This window comes from Mrakia frigida (assembly GCF_051309035.1).
Source record: "Mrakia frigida strain ATCC 22029 unplaced genomic scaffold BDY24scaffold_18, whole genome shotgun sequence".
In the NCBI taxonomy this organism is placed as follows: Eukaryota; Fungi; Basidiomycota; class Tremellomycetes; order Cystofilobasidiales; family Mrakiaceae; genus Mrakia; species Mrakia frigida.
The window spans coordinates 13,722-28,002 of record NW_027481263.1 but is presented as its reverse complement, the minus strand read 5'-3'; the positions used below and the strand labels follow the sequence as shown (position 1 = coordinate 28,002).

At 54.7% G+C, this 14,281-nt stretch overlaps 8 protein-coding genes across 8 annotated transcripts; 3 read left to right on the top strand and 5 right to left on the bottom strand.

Moving 5' to 3' along the window:
* Positions 1-325: 325 nt before the first annotated feature.
* BDY24DRAFT_415709 (uncharacterized protein) lies at positions 326-1,185 on the top strand (the record flags this gene model as incomplete). Its single annotated transcript, XM_076643487.1, has 3 exons — positions 326-346; positions 410-593; positions 698-1,185. 3 exons carry the CDS (start codon positions 326-328, stop codon positions 1,183-1,185), a joined length of 693 nt encoding a protein of 230 aa, XP_076495910.1.
* Positions 1,186-1,440: 255 nt separating this feature from the next.
* On the bottom strand, positions 1,441-2,399 carry BDY24DRAFT_415708 (uncharacterized protein; the record flags this gene model as incomplete). The annotated part of the gene is made up of 2 exons (XM_076643486.1): positions 1,441-1,577; positions 1,679-2,399. The coding sequence occupies 2 exons, from the start codon at positions 2,397-2,399 to the stop codon at positions 1,441-1,443; spliced, it is 858 nt and encodes a 285-aa protein (XP_076495909.1).
* A 49-nt stretch (positions 2,400-2,448) lies between these two features.
* On the top strand, positions 2,449-4,293 carry BDY24DRAFT_390932 (uncharacterized protein). The gene is made up of 3 exons (XM_076640738.1): positions 2,449-3,139; positions 3,219-3,857; positions 3,936-4,293. The coding sequence occupies exons 1-3, from the start codon at positions 2,516-2,518 to the stop codon at positions 4,230-4,232; spliced, it is 1,560 nt and encodes a 519-aa protein (XP_076495908.1). The 5' UTR covers positions 2,449-2,515; the 3' UTR covers positions 4,233-4,293.
* Positions 4,294-4,598: 305 nt separating this feature from the next.
* Positions 4,599-6,026, bottom strand: BDY24DRAFT_390928 (uncharacterized protein). Its single transcript, XM_076640737.1, has 4 exons — positions 5,985-6,026; positions 5,710-5,916; positions 4,852-5,623; positions 4,599-4,771 (listed from the first exon to the last, which is right to left on the bottom strand). The coding sequence occupies exons 1-3, from the start codon at positions 5,991-5,993 to the stop codon at positions 4,949-4,951; spliced, it is 891 nt and encodes a 296-aa protein (XP_076495907.1). The 5' UTR covers positions 5,994-6,026; the 3' UTR covers positions 4,599-4,771; positions 4,852-4,948.
* A 16-nt stretch (positions 6,027-6,042) lies between these two features.
* BDY24DRAFT_390925 (uncharacterized protein) lies at positions 6,043-8,017 on the top strand. The gene is made up of 3 exons (XM_076640736.1): positions 6,043-6,228; positions 6,297-6,422; positions 6,536-8,017. The coding sequence occupies exons 1-3, from the start codon at positions 6,133-6,135 to the stop codon at positions 7,913-7,915; spliced, it is 1,602 nt and encodes a 533-aa protein (XP_076495906.1). The 5' UTR covers positions 6,043-6,132; the 3' UTR covers positions 7,916-8,017.
* Positions 8,018-8,073: 56 nt separating this feature from the next.
* BDY24DRAFT_370571 (pyridoxal phosphate-dependent transferase) lies at positions 8,074-10,625 on the bottom strand (the record flags this gene model as incomplete). Its single annotated transcript, XM_076638116.1, has 12 exons — positions 8,074-8,261; positions 8,349-8,488; positions 8,567-8,705; positions 8,795-8,853; positions 8,929-8,985; positions 9,057-9,279; positions 9,369-9,459; positions 9,546-9,661; positions 9,792-9,954; positions 10,055-10,123; positions 10,230-10,501; positions 10,583-10,625. 12 exons carry the CDS (start codon positions 10,623-10,625, stop codon positions 8,074-8,076), a joined length of 1,560 nt encoding a protein of 519 aa, XP_076495905.1.
* A 557-nt stretch (positions 10,626-11,182) lies between these two features.
* On the bottom strand, positions 11,183-13,038 carry BDY24DRAFT_76511 (uncharacterized protein). The gene is made up of 6 exons (XM_076645118.1): positions 12,807-13,038; positions 12,580-12,675; positions 12,293-12,408; positions 11,859-12,211; positions 11,685-11,740; positions 11,183-11,595 (listed from the first exon to the last, which is right to left on the bottom strand). The coding sequence occupies exons 1-6, from the start codon at positions 12,879-12,881 to the stop codon at positions 11,407-11,409; spliced, it is 885 nt and encodes a 294-aa protein (XP_076495904.1). The 5' UTR covers positions 12,882-13,038; the 3' UTR covers positions 11,183-11,406.
* Positions 13,019-14,231, bottom strand: BDY24DRAFT_76522 (uncharacterized protein). The gene is made up of 2 exons (XM_076645119.1): positions 13,991-14,231; positions 13,019-13,490 (listed from the first exon to the last, which is right to left on the bottom strand). The coding sequence occupies exons 1-2, from the start codon at positions 14,107-14,109 to the stop codon at positions 13,157-13,159; spliced, it is 453 nt and encodes a 150-aa protein (XP_076495903.1). The 5' UTR covers positions 14,110-14,231; the 3' UTR covers positions 13,019-13,156.
* Between the last annotated feature and the right edge of the window lie 50 nt (positions 14,232-14,281).

Sequence of the window (14,281 nt, the reverse complement as noted above, 5' to 3'; positions counted from 1 at the left end):
TATATGGTTCTTAAATGCTTATCTGTATTCTTCTATTCCGGGAGCTTGCTGGCTTGCAGGCACAACAAGCGAGAAAAACAACAGATGCCCGCGACGCGTCGCCTTTCAGCCCATCCGTTTTCAACGCGTCTCGCACGAAATCTCTCGGAGCTCCTTGGGCAGAAGTGTCATCCATAGACACCGCGCTGAACATCAGGCGGTCAGGAGACTCTCACCGAGATCTCAGCGCTAATCGGTCGGGTATTAAACGCGTCGCTCGACTTTTGCCATCTCGTCCTATGGTCGCTTCTCCTTCCTTCCTCCCAACAACCATCATCTCCAACATATGTCTCCTCCTCCTCTCAAGGTGTGGCGCCTCCTCATTCTCAGTCTCTTCTACATGGAACGAAAACTGACTTGATTCCAACAGACCTCCCCTGCTTTCCTTTCAACTCGACTCTCCCTCGCTTGGATCCCTGAACCTCCTTCCGAGCATACCGATACCCTCGTCCTCACTGGATCCAGGTACTACGTCGACTGTCGAGTTCGGAAATCAGACGGGGATATAGACTGGGTGATGGCTGGAGAGACGGAGCAAATCGGAGGGACAGATGGTGAGTCGAGTTCAGCTTCGTCGTTCTCTCGCTTCTTTCCGGCCTGCTCAACGTCCTGAGATTCTCTTGCACGACTGACGTCACTTGGTTCGTCGCTGCTTCAGAGCGAGCCATCATAAGATTCACCAACGTCCTTGACTCTCGTCTTCCCTCGACCAACATCGTTCCCTCCTCCGACACCGCAACCTTCACTCTCCTTCCCTCCGGCAACACCCTCGAAGAAGGAACCATGACCAACCTCACCACCGCCCTCCCACAGCCGTTCGAAGAGATCTGGGCTCCCGTTCCCGTTCCGTCAGGCTCGACGGTCTTGATCCTGGAGTCGGCGACGGAGGGAAAGGCGAAAGCGTTCGTTGGAGTTTGTGGGGAGTGGGCTTTGGGAGTGTTTGTGAGGGAGGGAGGAGGATACGGAGGTTGGAAGGGGAAGAAGGGTGAAGAGGGTTGGGAGTTGACTTGGGAGAGGGGAGGAGAGAGGGTTGGGTGGGTTGGAAGTGAGGGAGGAGGAGAGGTGTGGAGCGATTGGAGAGAGGGTGATGAGGTTGGCTGGGCTGGGAGGAGTTGGAAAGTTTTGGAGCATAGCTTGACGGAGTAGCGATTGATGTTGATGTCGTTTGGTCGGAGGATGGAAGGAGGGAGGGAGAGGTCGAGCGGTTGTGTTGGCCGACGCGTCTCCCCCGGTGGCGAAGGCGAGGGACGGATGAGGATTGAGGAAGAGAAACGGTGGTGGCCGAGTTGAATTGATGAAGAGATGATGATGCTATAAACCGAAAGACGAGAGGAGAGAGAGGAAGCTGGGTCAGGATCAAGGTCGCAGAAGACGAAGGAGCGAAGAGGAGGAGCCGAGTGCTCACAGAGAGCTGGAGTTGAACGCAACGACTTTGAGATTGACAAGAGGGACGGAACTTGGATAGGTTCGGGGTAGGGAGGATGGAGGAGCGGAGTAGCGGCGGATGTTATCGAAGGTGGCCAGCGAGAGGGTTTGTTCTGCGACAGAGGGAGAAGGCAGAATCAGCAACTTCTCGAAACAAGGCAGTCGAGTTTGAGCAAAAATTAGGCCGATATACTCACCTACTCTTCGAATACACCTTCATGGAAAACCTTCCCCTTGCATCCGAATTTCAAGCCGGCAGAGTGACCCAGCCGCTTCATCAACTCCGCGACGTGTACCAAACTCGTCCCGTCGTAACAATCGACGATCCCATCCCACAGTTCATCACCCATCTTCCTTCTGAGAGGTTTTGGGAAGGAGGAGAGCTTGATAGGCTTCTCCAGTGTCATCAGAGCTCGTCCGAGCACGCCCCAAAGCTCGTGGTCCAAAGCGAACTCGAACAGGTCCAGGTCTGCTTTCCTCCAGGCGTGGGACATGAGCTGTCTTTCCAACTCACTGGCTAGGCCGTCGACTTGGTACTTGACGGCGAGCAGGAAGAGGTCTTTGAGTTGGTAAAGAGGGAAGTTGGTGGGGAGGGGGCCGAAGGTGGTTGCAGGATCGATGAGGATGAGGAACCTTCGAACGGTGTCGGCGTCCTCTGTGAAGTTGATGATGGGGTTGGGAGGGGATCCTTTAGGTTGAGGGATGTCGAGGAGGTCGTCGAAGACTGAGGAGGCTCCTCGTAGGACGAGAGATCGGAGAGGGAAGAGGACGTGAGCTCGGTTGGAGGCGTTGGGGTGAGGAGGAGCTCGAAGGACGATGTCGGCCTTTTCGTGGTTGAAAGTCTTGTCCTCTCGATCTGGAAGGGGGTCGTCGGCCTTGAGCTTCTTGGCTGGGCCAGAATTTTCGAGAGAGGAGGAGGAAGGACGAGGTGGCATGGCCGTTGGGAGGAGGAAGGCGGAGGAGAGGTCGAGGTGAGCTTCGAACGTCGAACCCTCCTTCCTTTCCTCCGACCACAACTCTGCTCCCTCCCTCGAATCGAAGAAACTTCAACATGTCCCTATCTACTCTCCCCAACGACGTCCTACTCGTCTCGCTCCTTCCAATCCTCCAAGCTCGACTCGAGAAGCAGGATCTCTTCCATCTCTCCCTCGTTTCCCACCAGCTCTCCTCCCTCCTTCGACCCATCCTCTTCCACACTCTCGTCTTCACCATCGGACAACCCTCTTCTCTCGAACGAGTCAGAGCCCTCACGTCGTCCCCCGATCTCGCTTCCCTCGTCCAGAAGGTCGTTTTCGAGGCGGACGAGGAAGAAGAAGGAGAAGAGGAAGGCTTCGTCGAAGCCTGGACGGCCTTCCTTCCCCTCCTCGTCTCCCTTCGAACCATCGCTTGCAACAAAGGGATCCCCTCCGAGGACTTCTGGACGATTCTCGAGAACCTTCCTTCGATCTCTCCAAAGGTCATCGAAATCGAGGATGGATTCCTTGAAGACGAACAGCTTCCTCCTTCGTTCTTCCTCCTCACAGGCCTGGAGGAGATTCGCTTCGAAGGAGATCACCAACGCTTCCACGTTCTATACCGTCGCTCGGTCTCCGGCAAGGTCGAGGATATGGTCTCTAGGAACAGCTCCACTCTCAAGAAGATCGAGATCCGCTCCTCGGCTTTGTACATGAACAAGGCGAGTCCCTCTTCTCAAGTCCCAACCTCTCTGAGAACTACTTAGACGCCTCTCTTTTCTGTTTTCTCTTGTCCCCTAGGTCCTCGCTCCCGACCTCGATACCACTCCCACCTTCCCTTCCCTCACTTCCCTCGAAATCACAGCCAATCTTGACGGAACGATGTACTTCGACCGTCCTCACTCCTCCCTCCAACCCTGGTTCCTCTCCCTCCTCGAGCACACCTCTCCCGTCCTCCAGTCGATCTCGATCCACACGGGAGTGATCAGCATGCGATCCCAGAACGGTCAGATCCACATGGCTCCAGGGGGTTTTCTTGCGACGTCCAGCACCAACTTCGGCTCCTTCAACGTCCTCCAAACGGACGCCCTACCTCTCTCGGAGACGACCCTTCTCCCCCTCCTCCTCAACGCCGAAACGGTCGCTCAGATGGGAAGAGTCAGGAGACTCGAGATTGGAAGACCTCCTGAGGGGAAGAGGGGAGAGCAGGAGTGGGTTCCTTTCGGGAGGAAGGACGCGACAGAGGTGTTCGACGCGTTGAAGGGTTTGAAAGGGCTGAGGGACTTGAGCGTCACGTTGGGAGAGATTGGAGAGGATCTCGTTGGGATGATTGCTGCTGTAGGTGCTGCGGTTGGATTGGAGAGACTTGAGATTGAGCTTCGAGTTGGTAAAGACGACGAGGAGGCGACGGGAGACGGGTTGCTTTGGTCGGAGGTTTTGGTGAGCTCTTTCGTCTCTCTCGCTTCAACTCCCCTCATACCTACTCTTCTGATTTGCTCATTTTCTCTTCTGTCACAGGGACCACTCTCTTCTTCCCTCTCGCCTCTCGCTCCGACCCTCCGAGCCCTCGTCGTCTGCGACAATCGAATCTCGAAGGAACGAACCTCCCTCTTCCATCCCGACCATCCGAACTCGGTCGAACAGTCAACTCCCTCGTTCGACTTCCTTCCCACGGTTCTCCTCTTCGCCAAGCAGCTTCCCAAGCTCACTTCGATCCGATGGATCACCCGAGACGGAGCGAAGGGCGACGAGGTTGTGAGGGATCAGCTTTGGGTCGCGACGACTAAAGGAGGCTGGATGAGATTGGTCGGTTGAGTTGAGTCTTTCGTTTCGCTAGCAGCTTCTTCTTTTTTACGATACTATGCTTCCCCGTCCTTTCGTGCCGTCCAGTCGTAGTCCGTGCAATCCAAACGGAGGATAAAGTAATGCGATTGGACTTCTACTCTAGGCTAATAGCTCGAACTCTCCTTCCTCCTTCGCCCTTCGCCTAGCCAAACGAGCAGTTAACTCTTTGCTTCAGACCCAAGCCGCCGAGATACGAAGGAAAATCAACATCAACATCTGTTTGTAGAATTCGATCGTCCGAGGCAAGAAAAGAAGACGAGTCAGCGGGTTGTGGCTGCGAGAGATGCGACGCGGCGAAGATTCGAGAGAAGAAGACTGACCTGTTTACTAGATGGAGTGCGATAGGACAAGGCAAGATGTGACATACATAGAACTACTCTATGTTGAATGAGCTGTCGAGATTTGCCGCCTCGAGGGCGAAAAGTGAAGTGGCGAGGGAGGAGAGGGCTGACGGCGACGCGCCTGAGGGTACCGAAGGATTCGAAGCGAGAGCTGACATACCGACGTGACTGGAGAACGAGTGAACACAATGGTATCAGCCGATGAGCAGTCGAGGAGGGAACCGAGGTGGATGAAAAGCAAAGCTAACCGCTGTTCGTCGAAGAACGACGCGTCGTTCTTGATCATCCAAATTCTCTCCTTACAATCATCAACCCTCACCGAACCTCACGAACACCGATCTCATTTTATCTCACCCTCCTCACCTCAACATCAAGGTTTCCCCTCACCCTCTGCTCGAACGCTTCACCCTCCCTCAGCACCCACTCCCTCTCCTCCTCACTCCCGACGAGCAGCCTCAACCGTCCCTCCCTCCCAACCATCTTCATCATCACCAATCTCCGAGCAAACGATGCTCGTGAGATCGGTAAGACCGTCGATCCCATAGACATCTGAGGCGGTCCAGCTTGTCCCTCCGCTCGTCTCAGATCGAGCACGACCTCTGCTCCCTCTCGAACTGCAAACGGAAGAGCTCCATCCAGAACGAGTTTGTCTAACCGATCCCATCGGTCATAGACCTGGGGGGCCGTGTATGGATCGCCAATGAGGGACCAGAGCGTTAGGTGTGGCCGAGGAGGAACTTGAACGATGGTGACTTTGAAGATGGATGGGTTGAAGCGATGGAGGAGTTCGGTTCGAATGAGGTGTTGAGTTGGTTGAGCGGTTGAGTGACTCAGGAGGATACGGAGGGAGTGGATTTGAAGGGGAGTCTTCAAGATGGAGGGTAAGTCGAGGCGAGAGTTGGGGAGGAGGTGTCGAACGGAGGGGTTGAGGTGGTCAGCGGAGGAGGAGGAATGAAAGGTGTAGTCGAGCGTGAGATGTTGTGTTTGGGAGAGAGAGAGGAAGGGAGTGATTCGATGTGGCTGTGAAGAAGTCGGAACACAAAGATATGCTCCAGAAGGCTGAGACGAGACAAAAGAGGGAAGAGGGAAGGAGAGGTCGAGCTCACCGAAACCTCGTCCTCTTCCTTTGGTGTCGAGCAGAGCAGTCTTTCCATTTGAAGTCGAGAGCTAATGACGACAGATCCATAGAGAAGAGGACCAGCTGCTTGTAAGAAGTCGAACGAGACTCTGGAGAGTAGAGCGAGAGCTGGAGGATCTGCGACGTGGACGAGGTGAATGAGCACGTCCCAGGGCCAGACGAGTTGAGCTCGATCCTGTACGGAAACCAGCGTGCAAAGTCAAAAGAGAGAATATCTCTGGGTCTTTTAGAGCTTTGACTGACCTCTGACATGGTCCAAGGTAGAAAAAGTGTCGGAAAGGGAGTCGTGGGTCGAGGTCAAAAGGACGTCGAGCTTTCCCCTTCTTTGTCTTCCAACGGCCATCACCTTCTCCCAGCCCTTCTTCTACCGCCACCCTATCTCCCCTCTCCTATGATTCCCGGTGAACCTTGGGAACCCCCCTTTCGAAACGGAATGGATAATCTCAACTCTGGAGACTACGACCGGGCTCTCAAGCACTTCGACGAGGTCAGCTCGTTTTCCTTCCTTCCTCCGTCGCCTCTCTCTGATTTTCACCCCTTCTTCCCTCTCCTCAGGCTGTCGAGGTATTTGGAGAGAAAGCCCGCATCTTCAAGTGTCGGACGGAGGTTATCTCAGAGCTTCGAATGCTGGAAATGAGGCTCTTTCAGGGAAAGAAGCAGGAGTGGGATCGCTCAGAAGAGGTTCGTAGCACAACCTTCCCATTTCCCTACATGGCTAGTGACGCCCGTTATACATCGCGTTACTCTCTTTTGCAAATCGCTCATCATCCATGTTCTTGTTTCCTGTCTCGCAGGGAACGAATCGGCGTCTGTTCTCTATCCTCGCTCGTCTTCCTCCCCACTTCATCAGCTTCGTCCTCTCGATCCCCTCCCAACCACAACCTCCAGGAGTCTCCTCCCACTACAAGCACATCGCCGAAGCACGCCTGCGTCTACTCCGTCAATCGAGGAACCTCACCGCCTACCTCCTTCCCGAACTCCTCCTTCTCGTCGGTCGCTTCGTCGTTCGGTCGTCCTCTCCTTGGTCCGCCGGCAAAGGATTCGCCCTCGCTGGAGTCTGCAAGAGGTGGAGATCAGTCTTCACTCAGGACAAGGAACTATGGGAGGACGTCAAGATCCGAGGAGCGAGCTCAAGGGCTGTTGAGAGGGCGGAAACCTTGATCTCGAGAGGACGCCTTCGGTTTCTCTCGATCTGGAAGAGTCTCGACAATGAGAACCTCGGCACCATCTACCGTCTTCTAGAAGGAAAGGGATCTGACTTGCGTCTTCTACAAGCCTCGCTGGGTCACAAAGTCTGTCTCGACGACGTTTGGAAGGTCCTCTTCGGCGCCTCTCCTCCCCACCTCCTCTCCCTTCGAGTCACCTTCTGGCCAGGTTTTCTACCCACTTTCAACCCTCCTCCCTCGGACCTACTTACTCTCACCACGCTAGAGTTTCGAAACATTCACTTCCACACCACACGATCCCTCTTCCCTCTCCTCCGTCGTCTCCCCAACCTCGAAAGGATCAAACTCGTCGGAGGAGTCAACGTTCGTCTCGGAAGCTCCGGAATCGAGAGAACCAACGTCCTCGAGCTCCCATCGCTCAAGTCGTTCTCCTTAACGGAGTACTACGGAGATCCCTTCATGGACTCATTCTACCTCGTCGCACCCCTCCTCGACAAGCTCGACCTCTCCCTGAGCGAGTTCCAATCCTATCACAACTTCCTCTTCCCTCCGGCCCCTTACCATCCCAACACAACCCGTCTCACCACTCTTCGCCTAGGCGACTCCCAATCCCTTCCCGACTGGAACGAACTCTCCCTCCTCGACGACCTCAAACGAATGCCGTCGCTCACTTCCCTCTTCCTCGAAGACTCGACGATCTCGGACGTTCTCATCGACGGTCTTCAAGGGGAGGGGGAGGACAAGCTTGTCTGTCCTCTCCTTTCGTCGCTGGATCTCGGAGACTCAAGGACCAGTTGGACGGCGGTTAGACGAATGGTTTCGGCGAGATGGGGCGAGGACGAGGGGGGAAAGATGCGGATGCGGAGGATTACCTACAGGAGGAATCCTGTCACTCCCTTCAGGGATGAAGAAGATAGGCTGGGGTTCGAGTGGTTGGAGCGGGAGATGGGATGGTTTTCGAATCTTTGGCAGGGGGAGGACGCCTACGACGACGACAGCGACGCGTAGGCGACTTCGGATTCGGTTGTTCGCTATTCGTTGACCAGTTATGTAACTTAGAGAGAGTAGCCTCTTGCTTATGATGTCACGTTTACACAAGCTCTACAAGAAGTGATCGATCTTATTAAGATCAACTCGAAAGGGGAAAGGCGCGTCGCAACCGAAAACTACTTCGCCACCTCGAAGAATACCTTCACTACCTTTCCGAGCACCTCCAGCCCCTTCTCGGTTCCCTCGATGTTTCCAGCGAACGTGCATCGGTGATAGGGAAGCTCCCACTTCCCTTCCTCTCCAGGAGCTTCGATGGAAAATCCACTCCCTGGGTAGAGGACGAGCTTTTCGTCGAGGAAGGCCTCTGCATTGACGAAAGCGAGTGAATCACGAAAGGAGGAGAGGTCAGAGGAGTTCTCGATGATCGAGGATAGAAGAGGGCTAGACTCACGGAACAGCTCGAGTGTAAGAGCGTTGACGTTCGACGGTGCGGAACCCGTCGCCGGAGTGTATCGAGGGTGCTTCTCGATAGCGAACTTGAGCCAGAAGAACATTCCACCTCGAGTGTGGGTGGTAGAGACGTACTCCTCACTGCAGATCGAACAGAGGAGCGCGTCCGCGTCAGTTTCGAGATCGAGTAGAGTCGGAGGAGAAGGAGACGCGACTGACGGAGCAAACTTCGCTAACGAGTCGAGGAAGCTATCTCTCTTCTTCTGGTAGTCCGTTCGAACCCCCGAGATCCATCGAAGGAATCCGCCGGTTCCCCATCCGTGGTCGGGAGAGAGGTAAGAAGCGAGGAGGGATTGGGCTGGAGACGAAACGAAAGCAAAAGAGAAAGTCGGGTCTCAGCCGCGCTCGGCTGGACTCTGACGAGTAAAAGGAGGGAAATCTGCGCACTGAGGCAAGAGGGAGGCTGCGTCGAGGTTTCGGCGATTCGGTAGATCCTCTCGGCAAACCTGAGAAAGACGAAGGAGAGAGGGAGGTGAGCAAAGGTGAAGAAACGACCTGCTCCTCGACGCGTCAAAACTCACTTCTCGTTGCAGACGATCCATCCCATTCGAAGTCCGGGAGCAAAGATCTTCGAGAAGCTGTACGATTAGAAGAAAACGCGGTCAGTTCAGCGGGGAGTGGTGGTCGTCAGATGAAAAGGGCGACTCACGTATCTAACCTCACGACTCTTCCATCGACATCTCGACTCAAGTGACTCCTCACTCCCGCAAAGCCGTTGAAAGCCTCGGCTAGAAGACCCAAATCCTCTTCCGAAGGATGACTGGGAGTAGGAGGAAGCTTTCCGAGAGCCTCGTCGAGGAGTTTCGCTCGTTCATCGAGGTCGGCGACGTAAGGTTGGTATTGAAGCCAGTAGTAAGGATCATCTTCCATGACTGTGGAACCAAAGCAAAAAAAAACAGAGTTCGAGGAGAGGTCAGCCATCGGAGAGAGTGATTCGAGAGGAGAGAGGGTAGAGACGAACTGATCAGATCGTGCTTCTGACCAAGCTCGTAGATCTCTTGGTATCTCTGATCGCTCGGCACGGATCCGGTAGGGTTCTGACCGCATGGGATCTGGAAGCCAACACGAGCGAAGAAGAAGAGAAGAGATCAGCGTAAGATTCGCGTTCTCGTTCAAAAGAAAAGGGAGAACGACGAACGGTGTAGAGCAACCCAGGCTTCTGACCCTGCTTTGAAACATCCCAGTTGGTCATGACTGAATCCAAACTCTCGGGGAGCAGTCCCTCTCCGTCCATCTCGATGGGCCAGAATTTGACTGGAGAAGAAGGCGAGAACGAACAGAACGAACGAAATCAGCCCGACGCGTCGACCCAAACTCGTACAGCCTTCAACTGCTCCCAAAGCAGCTTCTAATCAACCCAATCGAGCGTGAGCGAGGTACTCACTGTTGAAAGCCTGCCTTCCCGTATTGATAGCACTCCCAAACGTGCATCGTTCAGCCAAAACGTTCGTCGTCCCATCGTGGTTGGCGAAGAGCTGGAACGTCTTCGAGATTCCATCGCTGGCTCCGAGAGTGAGGACGACGGTCGCATCGGCGTAGGGTGGGTTCTACAGATAGACGAAACAGAGAGGGTCGAAGGATCGAAAGCGAGGAGAAAGACGAGAGATCAGCGCTCGTTCTACAGTAAGTCGGAGGACGAAAACGTACATGAACGAGCTTCATCACCTCCATCAAAGGTTTCGTAAGTTCAGAGAATCCATTAGGTCCTCCAGCGTACTGTCAACGTAAAGCCAGTTCAAAACGAAGGTCAGCAAAAAGAACCCAGCGTTCAATCTCCCCTCTCCCTCCCTCTCCTCCCTCCTCTCTCGCTTCGTCAACTCACCTGCAGTCCCCTCTCCAAATCCACCACCCCTCCTTCCTTCCCTTTAAATAACTCCAAACTCATCCCTTCGTCCTCTCCACTTTTCCATCCCTCCAAGCCTTCACTCCCCAACTGCCCAAAGCTCGGAACGGTGAACTTCGCAGACGAGAGCGGGAAGAGGTTGGGTTGAGGTTTGCCTCCTGCGAGAGAGATGTAGCCTGGTTGGGAAGCGAGGAAGCCGAGAGCTTTGACTTGGGAGGCGGAACGGGAGGCGGTGAGGTGGGAGTAGTGCTCTGTTGGGAAAGGAAACGAGGAGGGCAGGGGGAGGGTGAGTGAGGAAAGGATGCGAGAGGGAGAGGGGAGAGAGAACGAACTGGAGAGGTCGAGTGAGTGCGGGAGAATGGCTGCCGGGGACATCGTGGTCAAAATGTACAGTCTGTGAGATAGTGATGGTTGATAGCGAAGCGAGTCACGAAGAGAGGAGGGAGAGATACGAGCTGCAGCCCTCGGCGACAGCCGTCTGCGAGCGAGCTCGTTGTTTTTCTTCCTCGATTTAGCAAGCTCTGGGCGGCCTTTTTGGCAGACCTCTGTATCTTCGCTCTCGCCCTCCTCCTTGTAATCTTGATATACCCACCCTCTCGGACGAGCCCTGCGAGCGAGGAAAGAGCGCGGAACAGAATCGAAGTCAGCTCTCCGACGCGTCGCGGACAAAGGAGCGCTCAAAACTGACCTCGCCTCATCGAAGCTCATCTCTTCTCCCTCTCTCGCCTTTCTTCCCACTACAAAATCCTTGCTTCGTTCCCTCTTCCGAAAGACCAAGAGCAGAAAAGGGTTTCAAGAGCAGTACAGAAAAACACACACGACGAGGTAGAAGCGAGAAGACAAAAAAAAGGGAGGGAGGAGGAGGATGGGTTGTGTTTTTTTTGGGGGCAAGGTTCTGGAAAGGGAGGATTGAATCGAATCATGGTGGGAGTGTGTAAGGGGGTTGTTTAGGTAGTTTAAGATGGAGACGGATAAGGGGAGGGATGGGGCATTGTGGGTTGTGGTGGAGAAAGCAAGGAGTGGGATTTGGACGGAGGGGATTTTTAATCGAGATGGGTTGGGATAGGGACGGAAAGGCTAGAGGGAGATAGAAAAGGGAGTAGATCTAAGCAGCCTGGAGACGGGCAGCCTTCTCCTGCTCGAGACGCTGTAGGAATTAAAAAACGAGGCAGAAGGGAGGCGTCAGTCGACGCGTTCGAGGGAAGAAGAGAGAAGGAGGATCGGAACGAACCTGGTACAAGAGCTGGATGGCCATGTTGATTCCTGTTGGCTGACCGGTGATGGTGACGAGTCGCTCGTCGGTGTTGGCGGAAGCTCCAGGCTGTCCGGGCTCCATGATTCGGATCTGAGAGGAGGAGAGAAGAGGTTCGAAGGTCAGCGGGACGAAACGACGCGCCGAAAAGGAAGGAGGGGAGGGAAGAAGAAAGAACGAACCTGAGTCGACGAAGCAGTCCTGATCTCATTGATCTTGGCTCCAGCCTTACCGATGACTGTAGAGGAGAGGAAACAAGGGGGAGAAGCGGTCAGCTCGAGTTTCCTCCTCCGCATCTTCCTTCTCTTCCAACACAGCCCAACCCAGCACCCGACCACGATGGAAAGAACACTCACTGGATCCCACAAGATCGTTGGGGATGAAGATCTGCTGAGTCTGCACTCCAGGTCCACTGATATCGATCCCAGGCGCTCGAGGCTCCCTCCTCTCCTCCCTCCTGTCTCCACCGTACGACTCTCGTCCTCCAGCCTGTCGGTAGGTATCCCTGGACGATCCTCCAGCGGCAGGTCGGTCCTGGTACTCGAGGAGGATGTTTCCGATGTAGTAGACGGCGATGTGAATGGCGTCGGCGACTCCGGAGACGGAGAGGACTCGCTCGGTGGATCCGGGGAGCATGGCCTCGGAAGCGTTCAGTCGAGCTCCGGAAGCTTCTTGGATCTCCTTGATCTTGGATCCTCCCTTTCCGATGCTGTGAGAGGGGAAGAAGATGGAGGGGAGAAAGTGGTTAGAGGTGAGGTCCGAGGGAAGGAAGGAGAGAAGCTGAACTCACACAGTGCCCATCCTCGAGTTGGGGATGATGAACTTGATGGTGACGGCTCGAGATCCAGGAACGGAAGAGACATCGAAGGGCTCGTCGTTGATTCGTCGAACGATGAGGCCGAAGGCCTGAGGAGGGCAGGGGAGGAGGGAAGGCGGAGGAGATGGACGTCAGTGACCGAAGTCGAGAAGAGAGGGAAGGAGAGGGCGAGCTCGTAAGTTGAAAACGAGGTTGAACCCAGATGGACGAAGCGATCGAGAGGATGGGTAGGAGAGTAGACGGAGGAAGAAAGATCTCACCTTGGAGACGGCGTCGAGAGCTCCCGAGACGTGAAGGATTCGCTCAGGGTTTCCAGGGATGGACTCGGAAACGGTGACTCGAGCTCCAGACTTCTCCTGTAGATACCAGAGCAAAGGAGAGAGAATCAAGGTCAGATTCAGCTCTCGATGACTCGAAAGAGCGACGGCCAGAGACGCGTCGAGCTCAACGACAAAGAGAAGGGAATGAAAAGAAACCAAGAACGAACCCTGATCTCGTTGACGTGCTTTCCAGCCTTTCCGATGATGACGGACGCGTCCTGAGTGACGATCAAGCATCGCATCTGGATCTGTTGAGGAGCAGCCTCTCCGCTGTGAAGGGCGAAGGAAGGGAGGGAGGGTTCGAATGAGCTTTGCGACGCGGAGGAGGGGAAGGAGGGAAGGGAAGGGAAGGTGAACGAACGAATCGGGAGCTGGAGGAGGAAGAGTGCTGGTGGAAGGGGTAGATTCGGTAGGAGCAGTGGTGGTGGTGGTGGTGGAAGTGGAACTGGAGAATGGTTGGGAAGCGTCGTAGAGATGGGCCGGAGGAAACGAAAGAGCGAGGAGGAAGGGAAAGAGGTCAAGGTGAAAAAGTCAGCGACCTCGTCCCCTTCCTTCCCTCCCTCCTCCCATCCATCGCTTCTGGGGACTCACGGTGCGACAGTCTCCTCGGTAGCCTCCATAGTAACGTCGTCTCCTTCCATCTTGGTCTTGTCTGAGGTAGTGGTAGTAGGGGTGGTAGGTTTCTCTGCGTCGTCGGCTGTGATGTCGTCCTCGTCTTCTTGGATGTTTGCTCGCTTGTTGGCGTCCTTGTCGTCAGGCTCGGAAGAGAGGGCTCGCTTGTTGTTGGCGTTAGGGAGAGTAGCGGTGGTGGTTTCCTTGGGGCTGGAGGACATGGTGGGGGTGGTTGTTGACTGGAGTCAGTCAAGAAGAGAGAGGCGCGCGCACGAGGCGAGGGAGGAGGGACGGTGGTGTTTGAGGAGGTCCGATGGGAGCGAGCGAGGTCGGTGTATAGATTTTGTTGACGATCGATTATAGTAGGTTGAGCGTGGGAAGAAGGGGAGAGGAGGGAGGGAAGGAGTGAGGATTGAGGAGGAGGAGGGAGAGGGAAGGCTGGAAGGGAGGGAGGGAGGAAGGAGAGAGAGAGAGAGAAGAGAAGAGAGTCCCATCCAACCTACAGACTCGATATCAACTCGTACAAGCTCACTGGAGACTTGCCTCTCGTCCAAGTTCACTTCTACACGAGTTGAAGGGTCGTTAAAGTTTCACCGAGGATCTCACGAACGCTTGATCTCGTCCCCATCGCGCCCTTCGTTCGTTCGTTCCCTCCCTTCGTCTCTCTCCCGTTGGACGCGTTGGATGCATGCATGCGAGTTGGATGGATGGGGTGTGTGGATATGGAAAGTCGACGAACCTTGGTTGGGAAGAGGAGAGAGTGGAGGTTGAAGGAAGAAGGATCGATTCCTGGAGGGAGATGTAGTTGAGGAAGAGGGAGCAGGAGGAGGAGGGGAGGAAACGAGAGAGCTCTTCCATTTTTTAGAGACTTCCTTTCAACGGCCTCAACTTTCAACTTTTCGGTACTTTTTGATGTGAAAATTCACACAGACGAGTAGAGAATCAACTGAGATCCACCTTAGTGCCAAACCTGAAATTCTGCGAGTAAAATTGACCGAGCAACACGCTCGCCAAAGAATCACCGACAGGA